Source organism: Epinephelus fuscoguttatus, linkage group LG8 (genome assembly GCF_011397635.1).
Source record: "Epinephelus fuscoguttatus linkage group LG8, E.fuscoguttatus.final_Chr_v1".
NCBI lineage: Eukaryota > Metazoa > Chordata > Actinopteri > Perciformes > Serranidae > Epinephelus > Epinephelus fuscoguttatus.
In genome coordinates, this window is record NC_064759.1 from 4,007,501 (window position 1) to 4,032,384 (window position 24,884).

A 24,884-nucleotide genomic window follows, 5' to 3' on the forward strand; every position below is an offset into this window, starting at 1 on the left:
TCCTTCTCTTATCCTCCCTCATTCTCATCTCATCTCTCTTCCTCTTTGTCTCCTCCTCCTCCCTCTTCTCCTCATCCTCCTCTACCTTTTCTTGTCTCTTTGTTTCCTTCTCCGTATCTGATTCTTTTCCTCTCTTTTCCTCCTCATCCTCATCTCATCTCATCTCTCCTTTCTTCCTCTTCAGTTCTGGCCCGGGACTGCGACTCAGGTGTGAATTCTGAGCTCTCTTACTTTGTTCACGGCGGCGACTTTGACATCACATCAGGTGGCGTGGTCAGCCCTGCCCGTCGCCTGGACTACGAGCGACCCAATCACATCTACGAGTTCGTGGTGGTTGCGGTGGACGCAGGGACGCCCCCCCGCACCGGCACCGCCTCTGTCCGCATCCGAGTCGCCAATAGCAACGACGAGGCGCCCGTCTTCTCCCAGAGCGCGTAGGATTATTATGTTCTTCTGTTTCCTGCAGTTTTAACTTTCCGTCACCTTTTGAATGAGACTTTCTGTGATGAAGAACACCAGCAGTCTCTGTGTCTGTCTCCGTCTCTGTGTCTGTCCCCTGTCGCTGTCTGCGTCTCTCGCCCACAGAGTCAGTCTGCTAATTAAGTTGTTTTTAATTCAGCATCTATTTTTAATCCCGCCGTTCCTTCTCCATCTGTTTTCACTCCGTCTTCACCTCTTCTCTCACTCCTCTGTCTGTCTCCTTCCCACCTTCTTACTTCAACTCCACTTTGTGTACTTCTTAACTCGTTTCAAACTTTTCTCCGTTCTGTTTTCTCTCCTCATTTCCTCCTCTGGTTTCATCTACTCTCTCTTGTCTCAGTTACAAGACCTTCCTCAGTGAGGATGCTGGTCCGGACACGCTGGTCGCCATCGTTCATGCCAACGACCCGGACGGAGACGCCGTCTCTTATGCCATCACTGGAGGCAACGAGGACAGCAACTTCCTGCTGGACAACCAGAAGGGTGAGAGAACATGGCTGTATTTATAGCAAGCAGTGTTTTGACTTGTGCTGCTGGGCAACAAGAACTCACCTGTCAATCACTGATTCACTGTTCAAACAGAAAAGTAACAGACCCTACACAATTGACCTTTCACTAAGCCCCACCCCTCTGTGATGAGTGATTCCAGAGAGAAGCAGACAGAGGGGTCTACAGTCTGTGTTTGAAGGATATATCCAGGATGTCAAACTGACTCAGCAGCAACAACAGGTTAAAAAGACAAAGACAGTTAGAAGCTAAAGCCGAACTATAGACTACAGATCACAGTTGACTTGGTGTGAACCAGCAGGTTTTTGGAACGTTGCAGAACGGCTCATTGCAAGTAGTTGTTAATTTTGTTGATGAAAACTATGACGAAAACAAGATGATGACAAGCTAAGAAATAGATCTTGATAGTAAAAACTAGAACAAAATCTGTTTCATTTTCGTTGACGAGATGTGATGAAAATGTTAATGGTGGACTGTCGGACTTTGAAAGCCGAGAACAACTGTGCTTGTAGTAAGTTGTAGTGACAGGCTGGTAAACTCCAGTAAATAGTCTGCACCAGGATATTTGGGTTGGTGTGAGTTGTGAGCTGTAATTCAGCAGTGAATAATCAGCCGTGTGTGTCTGACTGTGGATGGTGGAGCTGCTGAATGGATTTGTGGAGTTTGTTAGTTGCAGTTAGCAGCTAGCTCCGCTCGCAGCCTTCACAGCTTCACCCCGCAGGACTCCACTCAGTCCGGACTGGAGAAGGTTTGTGGGTTGATGGTGTTTGACAGGCAGGTAGGAGGCTCAGTTATCTGTGAGTGTAGCCGTGCTGTAAGTAAGCAGTCTGAACTCAGATCAGTTTTCTCTGACAGAGATGAAAGTTTAGTTTGAATCACCAACTCTGTGAGAGGACACCAGTTTAAACCTCCAGACTAACATTTTGCACATGAAGAAACAAGTTATGTTTCTGCTTCTTAACAGTCACATGGATAAGTCAGAGTTTACAATGAACCTGGGGACAAATCCTAGTTGGCTCACATTAGTTATTTGTTGAGAGCATCAATAGAGAGATGTTGAGCTTTTCAGATGATGATCAGTAAGTGTGTGCTCGTAAATCAGCCCTTAAACCTGTCACACACTGCTGGAGACATGACACACACATTATTTTATACAACCTGTCGCCTTGATTCTGATTTCTGAGACACGAATCAGCCTCACTGGATTAGTTTAAAGAGAAAAAACATAAAAAACATGACAAAAATGAAGAACTATGAAGAATGAAAATTACTAAAATGTGACTAAAACTAAAACATTTTCATCTCAAGACTGAGACTAAATCTAAAACACGTCTCTGAACTGGACTTCAGGTCTTTGGGCAGAGGTCTTTTGTCGGTCCAAGAGGCCTGGCTTGTGGTCAAGGCCTCGAGGCTCTGCAGCAATCTGCCCGAAGAAATCAGGTTGGCCGAGTCAGTGATCTTTCTTAAAGGTGAAGTGTGTATGATTTAGGCAGATTTGGTGGCATCTAGCGGTGAGTTGCAGATTGCAACCAGCTAAAACTTCTCTTATTTCACAGTAATGTGAGCAGAAGTTCAGACGGCCCAGCGTCACCATCATCGCCTCTAATGAGACAAAAACAGAGGAATTATTATTCACATGTTGTTTGTTAGGGAGGGTAAACACACACATGTACAACACGGTCGCTGTTGCACACATACACACACAGCTGCATTCAGATCACAACACGCACACACACACATACACACACTCACACAGTAAAATGGTTGTTGCTGTGGTAACCAGTATTTGGGGATAAAGCTTGGTAGCTTTAACAAGGCCAGTGAACCCCCCGCAACATACACACACAAACACACAAATACATGTGCGTAAATAAATAATAGACAAAAACATGGATACACACATTTATAATCACTGCAGCTCACACACACACACACTCTCTTGTATTTCCATCTTTGTGAGGACCCCTGTTTACATTGTACATTCTTTAGCCCCTTAACTTAACCTGAACCTAATTCTTATCTGAACCTTAAAACCAAGTCTCAACCCTTAAACAGGCCTTTGAAGAAATAAGGACTGAAAAAAATTAAATTAACGACAACAACAACAACAACAACAACTCCCCAAAAATGTCCTCACTCTGTCACTAACAATACAACGGTCCTCACTATGTAGCAAGTACGAGTATAGACACACACACGCACACACACTTGCATAAATAAATGAAAGAAAAAAAATATGAATACACACATTTATAATCACTACAGCTCTCACACTCACACACACACACACACACACACACACACACACCACTGTCACACATTACATTACATTACACCTGTGGGTATACTGCACAGTGTGTGTGTGTCACAGAGACTTTATGAAGATAAACTTCATGTGCAGCAGCGTGATGCTCCATCATGTTTTGCATGTTTATCTCTGCATGTGTGTGTGTGTCTTCTCTAAGCCTCGCTGTCACCTTATCACCCAGCATGCACTGCTCCACTGCTCTGCTACACACACATACACAAAGACACACACATATGCGTCCATGCACAGATACAAACATGAACATTTGCACATAAATGATATATTAAGACTCACACACACACGCAGCAGATGGCCTTTGGCTCGTTCGGCTGTTCTGCTTTGTCACTTCAAAGCGTTGTGAAGTATTTTCATGTAGATGTGTTCGCTCCCTCCCAGCCGCTGTGTCTCTGTTCATGTTTCTACCAAAGCTGCTTATTTGTTTGTTTGTTTGTTTGCTGCGCTGCTCTGTTACGTTAATGTGGAAGTGTTTGTTAGCGCAGAGAAAAGTGACATTTGTTTTAGGCCTGAGACAGAATAATGTGGGGTGGGTGTTTTTTTTTTAATTTTGTTTTTGCAGGCTGATGTTTGTCCGACAGTCGTTGCTGGTGACGCAGTGACGGCCCACAGGGCTGTGAACATCACAGCATCACTGTGTGTCTGCTGTTTAAACTCAGTGTGGTATTTGTATTTACTGATACTGTTGAGGCTGGGAAACACCCTCCATCAGATGGAGAGCTGATACAATTAATCAATTAGTCCATTGATAGGAAATTAATCTGCAACAGTTTTGATAAATGACAAACTGTTTGAGGACATTTTTTAAGCAACAATTGAAGAAAAATTCTGGTTCCAGTCTCTCAGATGTGAATATTTCTAGTTTTCTTGGTTTTCTGTGTCAATAAACTGAATATATTTTTGTTTTTGACTGTTGATCCAACAAATCAGGACATCTGAAGACGTCACTCTGGACTCTCCGAACTTTTGATGGATTTTCACAATTTGCCATTTTCCCATCAGCCATCATGAGAATATTGTAATTTACCTTTACCCAATTCTCATTTTTACTGAGTAGAGCTTGGATGCACCATAGTGTAACTCAATCCAATGTCATGGATGTTTAAAGAGACCTGGATATTTGAAGGCAGGCTCCTGTTAATTCCTATGAGAGTTGCTCAGTGGTGCATGAAGCCAAAAAAGCATTATTTCCACTGTATGAAATTATCCAGATGATTGGCGCTGCTTCCGCATCATTGGGTTTATAAAGCAGGTACATTAGAGACTTACTACCAGCGAGCATGGCCGAGCGGGACAGGGTGGCCAACCTCCACTGACCAACCTAAAGGGAAATTTCGGTTTATTTCAACCTGTCTCCTATCGTCCTAAATTTGTTTCAAGTGACTAGACCTGAAGACCTGTTAAAACGTAAGTGAACGGGCAACCTTCACTAGTCACTTGAAACAAATTTAGGACGATAGGAGACAGGTTGAAATAAACCGAAACTTCCCTTTAAAAGCCCAGTGCACTTCCTGGGGGCCGATGCAACCTCTGTCAGCAGTTAATTCAGGCAACTGGCTGCTAACAGCTAACATTAACTAGCTCTCCTCCTGCTGGTGTCAACACAGATTTGTTGTTCCCAATGTAGCATCAATGTGAGGGGCAGCAGTAGCTCAGTCCAGAGGGGCTTGGGTTGGGAACCAGAGGGTCACAGGCTCGCGTACCCGTCCAGACTAAGTATGGAGCGTGGACTGGCAGCTGGAGAGGTGCCATTCCACCTCCGGAGGTGCCAGAAAAAAATTGAAATTCCCCTCAAAAATAAAGTTTATCTTCTTTGTCTTTACTGCGTCTTTTTGTCCTGATGGCTCTGCTTTTTAGCCTTTGCAGTATTGATGTGACACATCGGTGAATGTCTGTCTTCTTGTTTGCAGATCGGCTGATGGCCCAATTCTATTGAAGTTCTATATGTAGTAAAAAAGAACAAACAAAGAAGAAACAGGGTCAAATTTTCGTCGTCTTTATAACACCACACTTGAAGGTTAGAATTGATGTGTGGATAAGAAAACTCCTGAATCTCAGTGCCCCTAAAAAACAAAGTATCTCAGCAAATGTTCCTCTTCTACATAAAATAATGTGAAATCCAAGCGAACACCAGACTGCAAAAATAAAATACTTTCTGGAGCACAAACACTGTTGTGGTTTCATTCTGCAGTTTGTTTTTCATGATGACTTTGAGGGTCTCAGAATAATCAGCAGCTCTTAGGTGTTTTCTCTCCCCTCTTTCTTTTTATTTTCTATTAACTGAAACATATTCTGAGTTTCCACCAAGAGGAGACTGTTTACTGTAAGCTGTCCTCTGGCAGCAGGAAACACAACAACTCCTCAGTGCCTGTGAACATGAAAATAATTTAAGCCCAAGACATGTTTGTGTTTCAGAGAAAGTGGAAAACATGAACTTTACCAACAACTAAAACCAGACTTCTGTTGAATAGGCCTCCGTCTGAATCCCCTGTGTGTGTGTGTGTGTGTGTGTGTGTGTGTGTGTGTGTGTGTGCAGGCATCATCAAGTTGCGGAGGAGTCCCCCTCCAAGGCTCAGGGGGCCGCAGTACGTTCTCAACATCACCGCCACGGACGACAACGCGTCTGGTGGACCGTACCCGCTCAGCAGCTCTGCCCAGGTCATCGTAGGAATCAACGACATCAACAACAACAAACCCGTCTTCCAGGAGGTGATGAATGACAACATGTCTCTGCTCTGATAGAGATAACATGGGGTCACTTTTTGGGAAAGGACGCCTTGTTCTAGTTTAGCATTAGTTTGTTATTTTAGCACTGAGGTTTACAGCACATTAATAGTTCTAAACATTTACTGTGTTTCTCTTTGGATCTGTTTGCGCTCTCAGTGTCAGAACTACAGTGTGAACGCGGTGGTTCTGGAGAACCAGCCACCAGGGACATTTGTCCTGCGTGTCCAGGCCCATGACGCTGACATGGGGGTCAACGGAGAGGTCAAATACGGCATCATGCACAGAGACGGAGTGTCATCCGGGTTCGACATCGATCCTGACACCGGTAAGTTCCATGCTACTGCTACAGGAATGCTGTTTTCTCAAGTTGAAAGTTTCTAACATGGTACCTGTGATTGTCAGGTGTGATCACCACGACAGTGAGTTTCGATCGGGAGCGTCAGAGGGAGTACACGCTGTCGGTGACAGCCACAGATCAGGCCGAGGAGCCACTCATCGGGATCTGTCAGATCACCGTCCTCATTGCCGACCAGAATGACAACGACCCGAAGTTTGAAAACAGCCGCTACCAGTGTGAGTTTAGTTCTGCTGACATCACTGTGATGCCAGTGTGTTTCTGCTCAGTAGTGCTAAGATTACTAATATGACCCCGATTCCAAAATAGTTGGGACGCTGTATAAAACGTAGGTCTGCCCCCTGATAGTCAACCAAATGTTAGTTGATCACAAAGGTAATTCATTTTAAGATTTAAGATTTCATTGGTCGCTGTGTCGCAGAAGAAAAAAACTATTAGGAGCCGCAGGAAATCCAAAGTGTGGGATCATTTTGAGAAGGTGAAGGACGAACCCAAGGTGATATGTAAACTCATCTTCATTGGTCGACTACATGACGTATCATCTGAAATATGGAAGTAGCTACATGCCCATTAGCCCACAGCGTCATTAACAGGCAGCTCGCTCAGTGTGTGACGTGCACTTGGAGATAAAATATAGGCCTATATTAATGAAGGTTCATTAGTGCGGTTTTGTCAACTAATGGCCCTAAATGACGACTATTGGTCAACTAGAAAATTCTAGTCGACAGTTTCTAGGGGCAGCCCTAGTGAAATGTAAATAAAAATAGAATGCAATGATCTACAAATCCTTTTCAATCTATATCCAGCTGAATACAGTACAAAGACATGACTCTTAAAGCTATGGTCTACGTTTAGAAAGATTGATCATTATTATTAACATCATTTAGATGGTGGTTATGGCCCAGTAGTGCTAGCTACACAATGTGAAGAGCAAAAGGAACCAAAAAAATCCATTCTCTCTGGCGGCTGCAGGCCTGCAAAGAAATTGACCAATCACAGCCATCCGGTCCACATGGCAGTTACTCCTTGCTCAAATTTGCTCTCTCTCTCTCTTACCCTCCGTCCAATCCCCTCGCTCCATTTTGACACTCCTCTGCTCCTCGTCCCGCCTCCCGTGTGTGTGGGGAGGATTCTTTCATTCTGAATTTGATGTCTGCATCACATTCCAAAAAAGTTTGGACAGGGGTCACAAAAAACTGTAAAAGTTCTTGAATGCTCAAAGAACACCTGTTTGGAACATTCCACAGGTTAACTGGTAACTGATGACAGTATCATTATTGGATATGAAAGGGGGCATCCTCAAAACTGTTCACAAGCAAAGACGGTCAACAATAAATATCTTGTCTTTGGACTGTACTCGATTGAATATAGGTCAAAAAAGATTTGTAAATCTAAAGCACTTTGTTTTAAGTTTTGCACAATGTACTGACAATGCCACTGCTACTATTTCTGCTAGCTTACTTCAACTAGCTACTGCTATTATTGCTGTGATTACTGCCATTGTTGCTGGTGCTGCTACCTCAACTACTATCATTGCTCCTACTACTACTGCAACCTCTACTGCTACTACTACAGCTGCTTCATCTGCTGTAAATTCTACTGGTGCTACTATTTCTACTCTTCCTGGGGTTGTCATTGCATCACTGCATGACTATCACTGCTACTTGTACCATCACCACTACAGTATACAGATGGTCCAGAAGTAGTTTTCTGTCTCTGATGTTCATGGGGTAGATTTTTTTCATCTTGTGCATCAGATAATGTGAAACAAGGTAGTGACACACTCAGGGTTAAAAGGTTCCTTCACCTCTGGAGTCGCCCACGCTAACATCTGTGTACGCACACTGTCCTCTTGCTGTGCAACAGGAACGCTGCTGTGTGTGTGTGTGTGTTTTTGGAGGAACCAGGTGAAATGTGGAGACAGTCTGTTTGTCATCATCTATCAATCTGCATCCTTGTAATCCTGGAAAGCTCTTAAGACTGATGAAATATTCGCCGCCGCCTCCTGCGGGTCGGTGTTTGTTTACTACGTGTGCAAATATGTGTTTTGATAAGCGTCGTGTCAGAAGTTCTCCTCGTCAGATTAGGGAAACACACAGAGTGGCTCATTAACTATTTAACAGGCAGATTGAAATGTTTCTGGGACACGCATTCATTTACAACTGGTGTGTGTGTGTGTGTGTGTGTGTTGGGGGTTTTCCTGCACAGCGGAGGAAGTGCGCTGGAAACCACCTCTGTTCAGCCTGCTTGTTGTTTATCTTTCAGTCTTTATTGACACACATTAGAATCAATATTTTGGATGAAGTGAAAAATAGTTCGGATTGACTGTTGACTCTTTTCCTGTTGCTGCTACCCAGAAAATAACATGCTATAAGGTATTTACGTCACATTTGCACGTTGTTTGAACATTATTATATAGCAGATACATTAATGTCAATTAATATTCCCGCCCCCCTCTGCGACCCCTAACATGACACATTCTCACTCTGACCTCGTCACATATTGACATTGGTCATGGACTTTCCACGTCGAGATATGACGTGCAGCGTACCCTGGTTACATTGAGTTTGTGACAAAATGTATTTCTGACATGTCTCCACTGTGAGCAAAGAATCCAAAAAGGGAGGACATTTGTTGTAAATTAAAGTAATCAGGGTCTGTATTTAACAACAGCACATATAAATCAAAATATGCATTTATGATCTCTCACACAGCTCGTGCAGTATAATCCAAGTCTCCTATCATATGTTCAAAGCTTCTCAAACTAATGGATTTTTGCTAAAAGGTAAGGGCCTGTGTCCATGTAGTGTTTTTTTTCCAGCACCAGCGTCTTTTTTCAGAGCGTTCCACCTTTTATTGTGCTGCTGAGCACTTTAAGTTTACAATCCATGAACTTTTCAGCTCGGTGACTGTCTACTGTAACAACAAAGACAAAAAAGCTCATTTTTGTGAGCAGATTGGCAGACAGAAACTAGATGTTGCTGATGAGTGTTTGGCTTTCATCAACATTCCCTTTGTAAGCTTGATGTTGACTGTGTAGTCAACCCTCTGTTCACGTAGCGTTGCATTAGCTGACTAGCTAACGTTAGTGTCAAGATATTGTTGTCACAGGCAAACTCATATGGAGCACGTCATTAAGACTGTCCCCGCCACTGCCGAGATTTTCTGTAATTTATGACAGAACACTTCCCTGCCATTGACATGTTTTATCTGTTATAAGATAGGGGGCACTGTTACACATCTTGTGAAACAGAACAGCACAGCTGTGTCCAAAAACAAACAAAGAAGAAGATCCGCTGGAAACCAGAGGAAGAAGATGTTAACAGAGGAGATGTAGTATCTTGTATACTGCACAAAAATGGACGACGGAAATGTTTACGGTTGCGCACATTTCCACTTTCCACACTTCCTGTTTTGATCTGCGTTCTGAATCCGATTTGGACGAAGAAGCAAACGAGAAAATGCACAGATTCAGGTGTCAGTAAATAAGATAGAACAGACTGTTTTTTGTGTATAAAAACAGAAAGACTGTTTTTTAGTTTTATGTAGATACTGTTGACATATTCATAGGGCAAATTATTCTGTGGGTGTTGAAAGATCAGTGAATATGATCAAAAATGCTGGCGGTGGCAGAAAACTTAAAAATAATACTCGTTAATAGTACTCCTTTTAAAAAATGTTTAAAAAACGAAAAGCACTGGGTTGAAGCGCTCCCTGGCACCCTGCCACCACCTTTCTGCTGAAGAAAAACGCTATGTGGACGCAGACCCTGACGATTTAAAACACATCATTACAATCAGTCTCACAAACAGACGAGTAGTGTGCTTTTGAACGCTGCTTGATGGAAAGCACAAGCAGAGCTCAAATGCACACATGTGCCCACCTGGCTCAGATCAGCTGTGACTTTAACACCTTAACAATGAGTTTTAAATAGATACTTGCTGTTCAATGTTATAATGTGAAATAATTAGAGAAACTTCCAAACAATAGCAGAAGTGTGTGTAGAAGTAAACCAAGGGAGGGCAGTAAATCCTGCGTTCGCTGTTGTGGATTGTTTCAGTTGTTTCTCAGGGAGGCTCGTTGGACTCAGCAGGATCTGACGGGATTATTCAGTTGAAATGTATTCAGAGACCCACAAATGTCAAAAGGACATTATTATTGACATAATGCTTGAAATGCAGTATTACAGAGGGAAATGTGCGGCGGACCTCCTCCTCTCTGCTGCTTGTTTTTGTTGTCTGATCAGCACTGACGCTCATCACAGTCAGCAGGATTGGAGGTTATATTCATAAATTTGAAAATGCAGCTGTTGACGTTGCAGAGTGAGACCCAGAAATGACAAAATGAGGTGACACGCTGCTGACACGACACAACGCCGTGCTGCCATTATTATAATATCTGCTTACCATCACAGAACATGATGTTTCATTGTGTTCAGGCACATTTAATACAGGTCAGTGTTCACGCTTCAGACACCAGCTTCAGTCACAATATGAATATGAGTTATAGCCGATGCATGTGGACACGATGGATATCTGATGGAGACATGTCACGTGACAAAGCACAGAATTATAAACTTTTAAAGGCATCTAGTAATTAAAAAAAAAAGTGTTTGAAGTAACATTACCTGCAGAAGCCAAGCCAGTAGTAGTGGTTGTGGAGGGACCAGTAGTACCAGTGGTCGTAGTACAAATAATAGTGACAGTAGCAGTCAAAGTACTGCAGTACCAGTAGTATTTTGTCCCCTCCCTGATCGTTCATGTCTTTTTCTCTCAGACTTCCTGCGGGAGGACACTCCAGTAGGAACTAGCTTCCTGCGAGCAGCGGCGCACGATGACGATCAAGGGAGCAACGCGGCCATCACCTACTCCCTGTCCAGTCAGAAGCCAGCGTACCTGCACATCAACCCCAGTACTGGCTGGATTTACGTCAACCACCCCATCTCACAGGTCAGAGACAGACACACCTGACTTCACTGACGTGTCCTTGATGTGCTAAAATGTCCACACATTTTAAAAATTTCTTCACGCTCAGAAAATGTCCTCACTTTGTCAAAATGTCGCCAGTTTAACAAAATGTCCCAACTTTAACAAAATGTCCCCACTTTAACAAAATGTCCTCACTTTATCAAAATGTCCCCACTTTACAAAATGTCCTCACTTTATCAAAATGTCCCCACTTTGGCAAAATGTCCCCACTATATCAAAATGTCCCCACTTTGGCAAAATGTCCCCACTATATCAAAATGTCCCCACTTTGGCAAAATGTCCCCACTTTATCAAAATGTCCCCACTTTCCAAAATGTCCTCACTTTAACAAAATGTCCTCACTTTATCAAAATGTCCCCACTTTGGCAAAATGTCCCCACTATATCAAAATATCCCCACTTTTGCTAAATGTTCCCACTATATCAAAATGTCTTGACTTTGGCAAAATGTCCCCACTTTAACAAAATGTCCTCACTTTATCAAAATATCCCCACTTTGGCAAAATGTCCCCACTTTGGCAAAATGTTCACGCTATATCAAAATGTCCTCACTTTATCAAAATGTCTTGACTTTGGCAAAATGTCCCCACTTTAACAAAATGTCCTCACTTTATCAAAATATCCCCACTTTGGCAAAATGTCCCCACTTTAACAGAATATCCCCACTTTGGGAAAATGTCCCCACTTTTCCAAATGTCCCCACTTTCACAAAATGTCCTCACTTTAACAAATTGTCCTCACTTTATCAAAATGTCCCCACTTTGGCAAAATGTCCTCACTTTATCAAAATGTTACTGATGTTACTGTGTCGGGGTCACAGGGTGGAGGTTGTGTTTCCACGGCAGCAGCTGTTGTGTTGTTTCCTCTGTGAGGAGAATAAAAGTCTGTCATCTTTAATGTTTAACGATCGTCACAATTGTGTTTATGTGTTTTCTTCTTTGTACAGTCTCACAAAGTGAAACTGAAAATCCACGAGGAAGTGAATCTGTCAGTTGTTCAACAAACGTCTGATATGAATGATGCCGACTCTTCTTCTTCTTCTTCTTCTTCTTCTGTGCTTGTCGTCTCATCTCTGTTCTTCTTCTCTGCCTCTCACTGCCACTGATCTTTTAAACGACACTTCAGTCAATAATTTACCAAAGGCAGATTCAGTGCCGCCGTCTTTCTTTATTCACTTTTTAAGAACAAACCAAGAGATCAACAGTGTTTCCGTCTTCTCTGCTTTAATATTTACTTATTTTACAAACGCTGAGTGGCCTCTCACAGCTGTCAGACAGCAGCAAGATCATTAAAATCTGATTCTGATGATAACAAGCTCAAGTTTGGGTCACAAACTTTATGAATTTAGAAAATCCTTTTTTTAAATTTGTTCCTGCAGTTTCATAAAAGTCAGGAAAGGTGACTGGACAAATATTCTCTCCAGGATCTGACGCTGTGACCTCTGACCTCTGAAATGAAAGATAAAAGAAGCAGCTCTCATTAACAGCTCACCTGGAGATGTTCCCTCAGTTTGTTCAGTGACCTTTGTCGTTCCCTACAGACGTCCAAGATCAACCAGCAGATCGTGGCGTCAGACGGAGGGAACCGCAGCAGCTCTGTGGAGCTGACGGTCATCATTACAAATGTCCACAACCAGCCGCCGCACTGGGAGCAGCCTGAGTACTGGGTCACCGTGCCAGAAAACACTGTACGAGACGCCAAGATAGTGGTGAGTAACATGACGCTGAGCAGGAAGATGAAACACTAAACAAGGACTTTCTTTGATTGGTGAGACATTGTTGTGTTTCCAGCTGCTTTTTAGCCACAACATAGGTGTTTTTAACTGCAGTCATAGTGGCAGGAAAAGTAGTCATGGCAGTTTTTTACTGAGATGTTTCCAGCGGGGATTGTGTCCCCAAAACTGGGTATTTTAAGCTAAAACGTGATATTTTCGTAATCATAACCAAGTAATTTTTGTGCCTAAACCTAACCATTGTTTTAACTTAAAATTTCAAAGCAGTGCTACATCACTGGCTCGCAACCTGGGGGTCTCGACCTCCACTGGGTGTTCACCCAAGCTTCACAGGGGGTTGCAAGACCTTCTTGATTTTAAGGGGTTTCAGAAAACTTTTAAGAAATATATAAAGTTGTAAAGAAAACTATAAGAAATTGTTATTTTTTTTTCAAGTTTATAATGTTATTCAAGATATCAACATTAAAAAAATTCTCACAGGATAACGCTTCGTGTTTGTACGGAGATGAGTCAACTGGAAGTTCATTCATTCCTATTGGAATCTCTGTGATATCTGATGTGCGGGTGAAACTCCTCCCCTCTGTAATATTTCAGTCTGTTTGCCTCGAGTACGTGAAAAAAATGTAACTTTTGCAGTGGATGTCAGAGAGACCATATGACAGTGTGCTAGCTTCACGAAAATGCTGCTAACGAGCTAACAGGCTGTTTCCTTGACTTGAGTTCCCTATGTTGATTGTGAATCTGAGTAATGTCATTCTGCTAAAATATGGTTATACATTATATACAGTCAGATCGTCTTAATGACTCGTTCAGCAGTTCATACGTCTTTTTAATAAAACACATCACAAGTCATGCTCCGTACCTGGCAGGCCAACATCATCACTGATGTGTTTTTATGCAGTATGGGTCCTGTTTTTGTCCCGGTGATGTTCACAGTGCATTATGCAAACTACTCCTGAGCTGAGAGACTTACACAGTTGCACAGAATCCCTTAAAAACTCATTTACTGCATTGAAATTATTTTTACAGCAGTAAAAGTTTCCATGGATGTTTTTTGTTTGTTTGGACTCAGGCTTGTGACACCTGCTATCGTCTGACAAAGATGGCGTATAGTTAGATGGTAAAAAAAAATGGCAGAGGAGAAGAAGACAAGAAAACCGTACTGATCAGAGGAGGAAAAGATTAAACTTCTGAAGGAATACAATCATAGAAAGAACAAACTACAGTAAATTTGATCCCAAAATACCAGAAAACACAAAATGATTGTAGTCATTAATTCAGTCAAATCTAAAGTGAAAAATCAAAAGCTATTGTTGTTGTGCCTTAAATATAATATGAAATTTCCATAAAATGTGTAACTTTGTCAGTTTAGTCAATAAATAGAAAAGGGGTCCATTGAGGAAAAAGGTTTGGAACCACTGCACTATATATTAAAGTACAAATGTATCTGTGATTTGCAGAAACATATGATGTCAACATTTAATGACAGGCACACACAGACAGACTCATATATCCAAGTCAATTAATTGATTAGTCAAAAGAAAAGAAAAATGAATCAGTGACATTTCAAACAAAAATGCAGAACATGTCCTGCCCTCCCAGATGTGATGATTTGCTGCTGATTTGCTTCTTTGTCAGATATTACAGTAAACTGAGAATCTTAAAGTTCTGGACTGAGCAAGCAAACTGAAAACACGAGGCCGTGGGGTCTTCATGCAAAATTACGCAGCCCTCGCTTTACGGCGTCTGTGATCTCCTTCTGAAGGTCTAAAATACTGCAGGTTGCCTCAGAAGTTGCTGATCAAGTGACTGAAGCCCGTCTTCCTCCTCTGATCATTGTAACCAGCTCTGAGATGTGGAGAGGAGTGCGACACGAGCGAGGGAGGAAGAAGACGTGGAAAAGAGAGGAATATTTAAACTTCCTGCAGGAGTTCTCTCTCGTTTACATCCTCCCTCACATCTGTGCACAGCACCCCGAGGAGGCTTGAAACGCTCTTTCTTCTTCTTCATCCCTCTCTCCTCCCTGTCCTCCATCCATCTTTTCCTCCCTCTTTCCCTCTCTGTCTCTCTCGGTGTCAGCACGTTTAGCCGAGCGCTTCAAAACATTTTCTGCCGAGCAAACAACAAACCCGCCCCGAGTCTGTCTCACCTGACTCCCTCCAACCAACACACACACACACACACACACACACACGCTTGGTTTGCTTGTATACCTCTGGTAATTTTTCCCTCTTTTGATCCCTCCATCCTAATTTGCTCTCTTTTCCTAAGCCGCTGGTTTAGAAGGTGGAGGAGTTTTTTCCCTCCAGCTGCTCGATTTCATGGAGGTTAGTCAGTTTTCAAACAGTTGTAGGGTGTGTGTGTGTGTGTGTGTGTGTGTGTAATCCTATGTAAGCCTGTGTGTGCTTGAGTGTGTACTTGTCTGTGCTGTATTTAATCCTTCCTCCTCCTCCTGTTCGTCCCCTCGTCATCACTGAGAAGACAGATAGACTGATGATAGTGATGATGATGATGATGATGATGGTGATGGTGTGGATGATGGTGGTGGTGGTGATGGGAAGCTCTCCCACCCACAACTCCATGTGTCAGAGATGATTGACAGGATGGAGAGATAATTACGCCTGCTGTCGGAGCATCACAATGGACTCTCATCACCTCCGAAAAACAGACGCCTAATTACTGTGTTTAACCTGACAGAGGCTGTGTGATGGAGGGAGGGAGGAGGAAGAAGGGAGGGGGAGGGGGAGAAGAGGGGAGGAGGGGGGGGATGACTCTGTGGGTTCAAGTATTTCAATTTACCAACACAAGTGTCACCAGTAGGAAAGACTTCAATCAGAGCCCACATCTGACTGGCACTACGTCATCATGAGTCGGCTCTCATCACCGTGCTCCTTCCTGAGGGAAACAGTTCAGTGTTTAATGTAGATAACATGTAAAGAGGAAGTAGAAACATGTCTTCAAATTTCTACTTTAAACAAATGGGTTAAAACTAATGAAGCAAGCCAAAGAGCCGCTGTATATAAAGTAATCTCCGATTTGTTTTCCAGACATTTCGTAAAAATGACAGAAGACAGCAGCTCAGGCTTTGGCTCTAAGCTATGCATGAGACTGACATCGCCAATTCAGTGTTTCTCTTTTAGGGGAAAGAAACACGCTGTTAGAGAGGAACAGGAAACTGCCGAAAAGCTGTTGTGCAGGGGGTTAAGGCACATAATACACAAAAGAATTAAGAGTGCTTCCACTCCTGCCCTGTTTGGTTCGGTTTGCAGTGCGGTTCGTTTGGGCAGGTGTGAACACAGCAATCACACTGGAGGTCATGTTGTAGGGCTCTGGCAGTGCTCCTCCTGTTCCTCCTCACACAAAGGAGCAGATACTGGTCCTGCTGCTGGGTTGATGCCCTTCTACAGCCCTGTCCAGCTCTCCTGGTGTAGCGGGCGGTCTCCTGGTGTCTCCTCCATGCTCTTGAGACTGTGCTGGGAGACACAGCAAACCTTCTTGTGTCATCCTGGAGGAGCTGGACTACCTGTGCAACCTGACTGGGCTGCAGGTACGGCCTCATGCTACCAGTAGTGCCAAGGACACTAGCAGAAGACCAAACTAGAGAAGAATCAGTCAGGAAGGATAAGGAGAGAGCAACTGTCTGTGGACACCACATGTAAAACCATTCCCTTTTTGGGGGTTGTCTTGCTTTTGCCTCTCCATTGCACCTGTTGTCACTTTGATTTGCACCAAAGCAGCTGAAACTGATTCACAATCACTTGTGCTTCCTGAATGGACACATCGATATCCCTGACGTTTGACTGACTTGCTCCAGCAACACTCACTTTAATGGTGACGTAGTACTGATAAGAAACAGCATCAGTGTTTTTGGTACCGACGTACTGAAATGATTTAGACACATGTTTGATGCAGCGGATTAACACGTTACAATTTCCAAAACTGACGGCCCCATTTCTCCTCTTCCTCCCCCTCCTCCTCCCTCCTTCGTCTCCTCTGCTGTGATAATTGCACTGAGGAGGAACTGTTGTTTTAAATTTAGCAGCATTAATAAGGTTTGTTAATTACACTGTTAACGAGGTGGAGGGAGGGAGGCGCTGCAGAGGTGGGAGCTGCTGCGTGTGTGTTTCATAATCGTCTCATCATCAGCTGACTTCCTCCTGTTTGCTGTTTCTTCTTCCTGTCCATGTTCTCTGCCGCTGACGCACTGATCATGTAGTGTTTTTTTCATGATTAAGAAATATATTTCATAAGTAGCCATTAGAACAACAATGAATGCATGTCAGGAGTGTTTTTGCTCACTCTGTGCCTGCTCAGTGATGAAACAGCCACAAGCTGAATCTTAGCTAACGTGTTGGCGAAGATTCTCAGTCATCCACGTCATGGTAATGTCAAGTGTAGTGTTAAGAGTTTCACCTCTCATCCAAGAGGCGTCTTCAGTTCACTTCATGAACTTAGTCAATGCCTAAACACAAACAACACAAGCCCAGATCAGTCGCATTCCTTTTATTCAAATCACAACTAGATGCATGTAAAAGTGTGTCAATCAGATGTGTTAACAGTGACATTAAATTTAACATGGACCGTCAATAAATTTCTTGGCCTGAAAAAAGAAGCACAGTAACAGAATCAGTAGTTTCAGTATAAAACCACTTCCCTTGTCGCTGACGCCCCCTTCAGCCGACAGCTAACTGTTTGAGTCTGACAGGATGATCTGTATCATCACACTCCGCACCAGCAGCACCAGTTGAGAACGATCTGCTGCCACATCTCCACAGGCGTTAATCTGTGTGGGAGAATATGGCAGACGCTGATCAGCTTAGCTGCAGCACACTGCACTGATGTCTAATGAGATGATTTCTCATTAGTGCTGATTCCATACGCTCGGCTGCCCCGGCCCGCCGTGAGGCAGAGCCAACGCTCCGCCTCCTGAGGAGGGCCAGCGTGTCCTGACTTGACTCCTCACCTGGAAACTGGACAGCTACCACTGAGGCTGTTTGTCAGGTTTTGGGTTATCATTTCTTCCAAAAATATTTTGTCATTTCACTTTGAACTTTTGCTGAGTCGGCCATTTTCTCCATTGTGGAGGCTGTTGCTCTGAGTTGTGGTTAGAAAACCAGCTGTGTCTGTTGTGGCAGCAACCTGAGACAACGGTGGTGTCCTGACAGAGGAGGTCTTTCAGACTTAGTTGGCAAAGGGGTATCCTGAAGCAGCACACAGAGACTGAGAGTCCAGAAGAGCTGCAGCTACTGTGGTCACCAAACCAAAAACCAGGGTTAGGGAAAATTTTGTGGAGGCTATGGAGGAGAACTTCTGGCTTTAAAGAGGTTCTGGAGAACTGTCGCTCAGGAGAGAAAGCAGTTCTTGTCTCAAGCTGTGTTGACCCTGACTGGGATTATTGTCGAGCGATGGAAGGAGCACTTTGAGGAACTTCTGAACCCAGTAAGCATGTCTTCTCTAGAGGATGCAGACTCACCCACTTCCTAGCAGAGATCTGTGAGGACTGTCCCTGGTGGACTCAGGCGAACACCCTTGTTTTAAAAGAAGCCAAAAGTACCCTCTTGGGTGCCCCTTTGCTAAGTTAAACATGAAGGGTTTCCTTCCAATGGAGAAAACAGGATGCAGGCTAGAAAAAGTGTTCACACTGGTGCCCATTTATTACCCCTGCCCTTCTGATTAACCGCCTTTAATTGGGGTTGTGTTTACCGTCTTCACAGGGGTCCATATGAATGACCTCTTCTTGTGGTTTTCATCACCTCATAATCTTCTGAAAGCTTCATGAGTTCTGACATGTTTGCTTACGATCCATCCAACAGTGAGAGCTGCGTCCGGATCTTTGGCAGGAAGATATTTTCAGTGCACGTCTGGCCCTGCCAGGATTGTCCTCCATGTCGAAGGGAATCAGTTGTGGTGGTTCAGGCGTCTGATCAGGACCCTTTGCGTGCCTTTTTTGGAGGTTTTGAATGAAAGTCTAACTACTAGGAGACCCAGAACACACTGGAGGGATCACATATCTCATCTGGTTTGGAAACACCTCGGTGTCCTGCAGGAGGAGCTTAGTCAGTGGAGTCTTTTGGCTTTGATGAGAGCATAGTTGGGGAACTGAAGCCATTAAAGGCCTCTCTGTTGAAGAGGATGAAAAGTATTTAGAATACAGCATACACTTAAATTGATATTGATTTTAAAGTAACTAAAATATGTTGCTGCTGCTCCTGTCTACAGCAGTACATTGCATATTTTCCCTGGAGGTACTCCTGTCTGTTTACCCAAACTGCAGACGACCGACTGACATCTACTGTACGTAATACACTGTGGATAAGTACCTCATACAACCCCACTTTAAAAGATCTGAACTATCCCTTTAAGAGAGACAGAGCTGAGAGGGTTTCGGTGTTTGAAGTGGCGGACAGTGTTTCCCACTCAGTGACTCACCGTGAGGAAACATGTTACCGCTGTTGATACACAATAAACAATGAGAGACAACGGGATGGACTGTGATAATAACTGTGGGGGGTTTAAAGGGTTAAAGTGACAAATAATCTGGGACAGTATAGAGATTTTATTAAAAAAAAAATCTGTCGCAGTGAAGCGGCATAAACCAGTGAAATGTGTGAGCACAGGCCATACTCTCAGGACAATAAAGAGAGGTGGCATCACTCAGCTGGAGAAAACACAATCCTTCCCTGACAAGGTTGGGAGTGTGTTAAAAGCTCACACACACACACACACACACACACACACACACACACACACACACACACACACACACACACACACACACACATAAACACACAAACACACTCTCTCTAAGGTCAGCTCAAACTACAGCCAAGAGAATAACACGAGTCTTAAAAGCTCTGCTGCTGTGTGGATGCACAGGTCACAACAACACACACACGCACACACAAATCCAAACACATATTTTCTAACAAATTCACACAAAGAACGCAAACAAAGCAGAAACTGAACCCTTTTTAGGTGTTAGTTTTCTCTGTGACTGCTTCATTTCCATAGAAGGACTGATCCGCCGCTCTGACCGTCTGAATGATGCATTCTTTGTAGTGCTGTGTATCTTACCATGTCATATTTTTAGTGAGTGTTATGGTTTATGGATCTGGGAGACGTTAAAGTCGTTGAAACCGTTATGAGGACAAACGACCTCGCTGTCGAGCAAACAGCTGCGTGCTAATATGATGTCATCATGAACCAGGACGGGAGTCGTCGTCTTCTTCTTTGGCTTCATTCTTTGATGGATTGTAATGAGATGTGGGAGTTATTGTTTTAGAAATGGAGATAAATCTGGTTTGTAGAAATCAAGATGTAAACTCAAAGCCAAGAAGGAATGCACAGAGGTTTGAGGAGCTGCAGGTGCTGGATGCGAGCTACCTTTTATTCTCTCTGTACTACAGCATCTATTATGTATGTGTATACATCCAGACACTGCCTTATTATCTCCTTTAAGGTCCAGTGTGTAAGATTCAGGAGGATTTGGTGCATCCAAAGGGAACAAAGACACAACAATTCTTTTACACTAAAGAAGACGTACATATTATGCTATATTCCATTTCTGCCAATTCACCCTGACTACTGAGGAGCAGGAAGGTGGGGTGAGGTGTGACCATGTAAATCACTGAGTCTGGCCCACCCTGCTCTCCTCAGGTGTGCCTGACATTGATATTTCCTCCGTGTCACTTCCTGTAGATTTGCTCTGAGAGACAGCGTGAACACACAATAACACATCATGTGCATCTGACCTCTACACTCCCTCTTTCTCCCTTCAGACCATCAAGGCGACGTCCCCACTCGGTGACCCCCGGGTGACCTACAACCTGGAGGAGGGTCAGGTGCCGGAGACCAACATGCCAGTGCGTTTCTACATCAAGCCAAACCGGGCGGACAGCTCGGCGTCCATCCTGGTGGCTGAGAATCTGGACTACGAGACCACACGGTTCTTCACGCTCAGGGTGCGGGTCCAGAACGTGGCCGCCGTGCCGCTTGCGTCATTCACCACCGTCTATGTTAACGTGACAGGTAAGGCGGAGAGGGAGTGTGTGTGTGAGCTCGTAAGGGTTATTTGAGGGTAAACGCAGATATCCGTTCAGTGCTTTACTCAGATAGATCATAAATGTCAGCAACAAATTGCTGCCAGTAACATTTTTTGTTTGGTGACAGATTTATTGCTGCGGTTGTGTGAAAGGTAAATTCTTTAAACCAGAAAGTGACACAGGCCATCTGGCATTGTGAGAACTTGTGGGCCAACACAACTGTCTTTTTGTTGTTGTTGTTGTTGTTGTTGTTGTCTGACCCATGGATGTATATGTAGACATTGCATAGACTGTGTCAGCAGCTGCAGAGCGGTGCTGCCTGTGTTCATGAGGCGTCTGTCTTGCTGAGGTTGGGATGTCCATCCATCCAGCAGGCCAAGCAAAGCACCCCAGATCCTTCTCCCTAGCAACACTTTCCAGCTCCTCCTGGGGGACCCTGAGGTGTTCCAGATGAGATATATAATCCCTCCAGCGTGTTCTTGGTCTGCCCCAGGCTCGGACTTGGCCCTCCTTGAACCTCTAACAGGAGGCGCCCAGGACGATCCTGATCAGATGCCCAAACCACCTCAGCTGACGTCTTTCCACTCGCTGCTGCTCTACTCCGAGCTTCCTCTGGATGTCTGAGCTCCTCCCCCTATCTCTAAGGCTGAACCCAGACACCCTACAGAGGAAACTCGATTCAGCTGCTTGTATCCGCGACCTCATTCTTTTGGTCACTACCCAGAGCTCATGACCACAGGTGAGAGCTGGGACGGAGATGGACCAGTATATTGAAAGCTTTGCCTTCTGGCTCAGCTCCCTCTTCACCACGACAAACCCACACCACTGCAGATGCCACACCAAGTCACCTATCCATTCTACCCTCACTTGTGAACAAGACCTTGAGATACTTGAACACTTGACAGCACAACAGCAGGGTGAATCTCATCCACACCCGGCGCCTTGCCGATAGGGAACTTTTTGACTACCTCCCCAACCTCTTATTATAATTAATTATAAAGCCAACGATGTAAATAGACACACACATAAAAAAGGACTTAATTACTGTGCACAAGTTAAAGGATCTGATTGTATAATTCCATGTGACAAATAAATTATTGATTGATTTATGAACAAGCCAACATGTAAACGAGTGACAGATCAAAGTGTCTGAATATTTAACTCTTATCTCAGAGGAAAGACACAGTCGAAACACACGCTGCTACAGCAACAGAATTAGTCTCTTCATATTTTAACAGCACTAATAATTTGAAAGCAGCCCCTGTAATTATTTCTGTGACTCATTTTAAGATTAGAAGCTCATTTACTTTCGTAAATGAGTCATTGTTCAGATGTGACGAGCAGAGGAAGAGGAGCGATCAGGGAACGGCCGAAACTCTGTAATGAGCGACACTGCTGGAAGATGACAAAGAGAATGATGGGGAGGAATAATGAAGTGTAGTTCACTTCCCTGTGTCGACTCTGGCGGTAAACAGCAGCGGCTGGTGCCGTGAGCGCCATGCCGCCTCATTTTAGCAGTGACTCATTTCCCAGTCAGCACCTGTAGGCGGGCGGAGAGAAAGGAAGAGGAGAAAACACTTCCTGACTTTGATTGGCTTTGAACAAACCCACATCGGACGCTGTAATTGGCTTAGCGGAGCTTGAAAGTGAGCTGACAAGCTGCTTTGTGGACTCTTCATGGTGTTTGGAGGATAATTCCTCACTAATAAGTCGGTTTTCATTAGCGAGGGGAGACGCAGTCCAACTTCACTTTCTGATGGACTTCAGCTCGCTGACTGTTTCTCCTTCTCTCCTTTTGTCTGTTTCTTCTTTCTTTATTTCACTTCACTTTTTAATCTTCTTAACTGGTGTAAACGTTGCAAAAAACACAAACTTTCTTCTGTCTTTCTTTGCTTCTCTCTGCCTTCTATCTGCTTCTCTTTCTTTGTTTGTTTCTGTCTTTCTCGCCTTCTCTCTGTCAGCTTTTAATCCAATTTAATCAGCTTTCATGGATGTGACAGACTGTTTGTGTTCTCCTGCCAGATCCTGCAACAACAAAACAACAACAAAAGATAAATTTAGAAAGAAATGTTTCTTCCTTTTCTTTCCTTCCTCAGACGTGAACGACAACGTTCCTTTCTTCCTGTCGTCCACCTACGAGGCCACGGTCCCAGAGGGAGCCGAGATCGGCACGTCGGTGGCTCAGGTGTCGGCCACAGACCTGGACTCTGGTCTGCACGGGAGGGTGAGGAACATCTGAACACATGCATCATTTATTTTCTTCTCCTTCTTCTACTTCTACTGAAGTTTCTTTCTTCTTCTCCTTCTTCAGATCCACTACGTGATCCTGAAGGATGAGAGTGGGGACTCTCAGTTCTTTGACATCGACTCGCGCAGCGGCACCATCGTCACTCGAGCCTCCTTCGACCGCGAGCAGAAAGCCTCCTACCTGATCGAGGTCCAGTCACAGGACGGCTCCGAATCAGCCAGACCAGGCCAGCAGGGACAACCTAACACAGGTAACACACACACACACACACACACACACACACACACACACACACAAGAAAGGTTGTCCCATTTCATAGAAGATTTCAACCATTAGCCTTTGTATATCTATTCTGGGGTGAAAAGGGTCACTCAAAAATAAGGGGAAAGGATAAAATAAGGAATGCGATTTGGCAAAAACCTCATTTCATACCTCAAAATCACACTGACGCCAAATGATGATGCTGCTGTAACTAGAAAATGTTCTGCAGACCACAGAAGCTGATTCAGGTGTTTGTAAATGTATTTTCTGTCTCTCAGACACGGCGTACGTCAGGATCTTTATCACCGATGTCAACGACAACGCCCCGGTGTTTGCCCGGCCAGTGTACGAGGTGAGCGTGGAGGAAGACAAGGAGGTCGGCTTCGTCCTCATCACCGTCACCGCCAACGACGAGGACGAGGGTGAGTCACAGTGGGTTTTCTGTCTGTCTGTCTGTCTGAGGGATGCAGCTGAAGATGATGTTGGAGAGAACTCAAACTTTCTTGTTGAGTGCGAGACGTGTTACGAGATGAGCTTGATATGAATATTGTAACAACCCTGTACCTTGCTAGTACCAGGTTGGACCCCCTTTTTAATTCTGGTGTCATAGATTCAACCAGGTGCTGGAAATATTCCTCAGAGATTTTGGTCCATATTGACATGATGACATCACTCTAAGAAAATCTCCCCCACACCATTACACCACCAGCAGCAGCAGCAGCCTGAAGCGTTGATACAAGGCAGGATGGATCCATGCTTCCATCTGAATGTGGTTTTTCCAATCTTCTATTGTCCAGTTTTGGTGAGAAAACCCGTGTGAATTGTAGCCTCAGTTTCCTGTTGTTAGCTGACAGGAGTGGCACCTGGTGTGGTCTTCTGCTGCTGTAGCCCATCTGCTTCAAGGTTGGACAAGGTGTTGTTGCTTCAGAGATGCTCTTCTGCACACCTTGGTTGGAACCAGTGCTTATTTGACTTCCTGTTGCCTTTCTATCATCTTGAACCAGTCTGGCCATTCTCCTCTGACCTCTGGCATCAACAAGGCATTTTGGCTCACTGGATATTTTCTCTTTTTGGGACCATCCTCTGTAAACCCTAGAGATGGTTGTGCTGAACATCCCAGTAAATACTCAGAGCAGCCCGTCTGGCACCAACAACCATGCCACGTTCAGAGTCACTTCAATCACCTTTCTTCATCATTCTGATGCTCTGTTTGAACTTCAGC

At 44.1% G+C, this 24,884-nt stretch overlaps 1 protein-coding gene across 1 annotated transcript in view; it reads left to right on the plus strand.

Moving 5' to 3' along the window:
- Positions 1-24,884, plus strand: part of si:dkey-22o22.2 (neural-cadherin) — a 100,113-nt gene that overhangs the window by 15,615 nt on the left and 59,614 nt on the right. Inside the window, exons 5-15 of the mRNA XM_049584911.1 lie at positions 185-434; positions 821-963; positions 5,847-6,019; positions 6,194-6,362; positions 6,440-6,610; positions 11,169-11,341; positions 12,920-13,087; positions 20,890-21,139; positions 23,250-23,377; positions 23,465-23,651; positions 23,941-24,084. Of these exons, the coding sequence (XP_049440868.1) occupies positions 185-434; positions 821-963; positions 5,847-6,019; positions 6,194-6,362; positions 6,440-6,610; positions 11,169-11,341; positions 12,920-13,087; positions 20,890-21,139; positions 23,250-23,377; positions 23,465-23,651; positions 23,941-24,084 (1,956 nt within the window). The remainder of the gene's footprint in view (positions 1-184; positions 435-820; positions 964-5,846; positions 6,020-6,193; positions 6,363-6,439; positions 6,611-11,168; positions 11,342-12,919; positions 13,088-20,889; positions 21,140-23,249; positions 23,378-23,464; positions 23,652-23,940; positions 24,085-24,884) is intronic.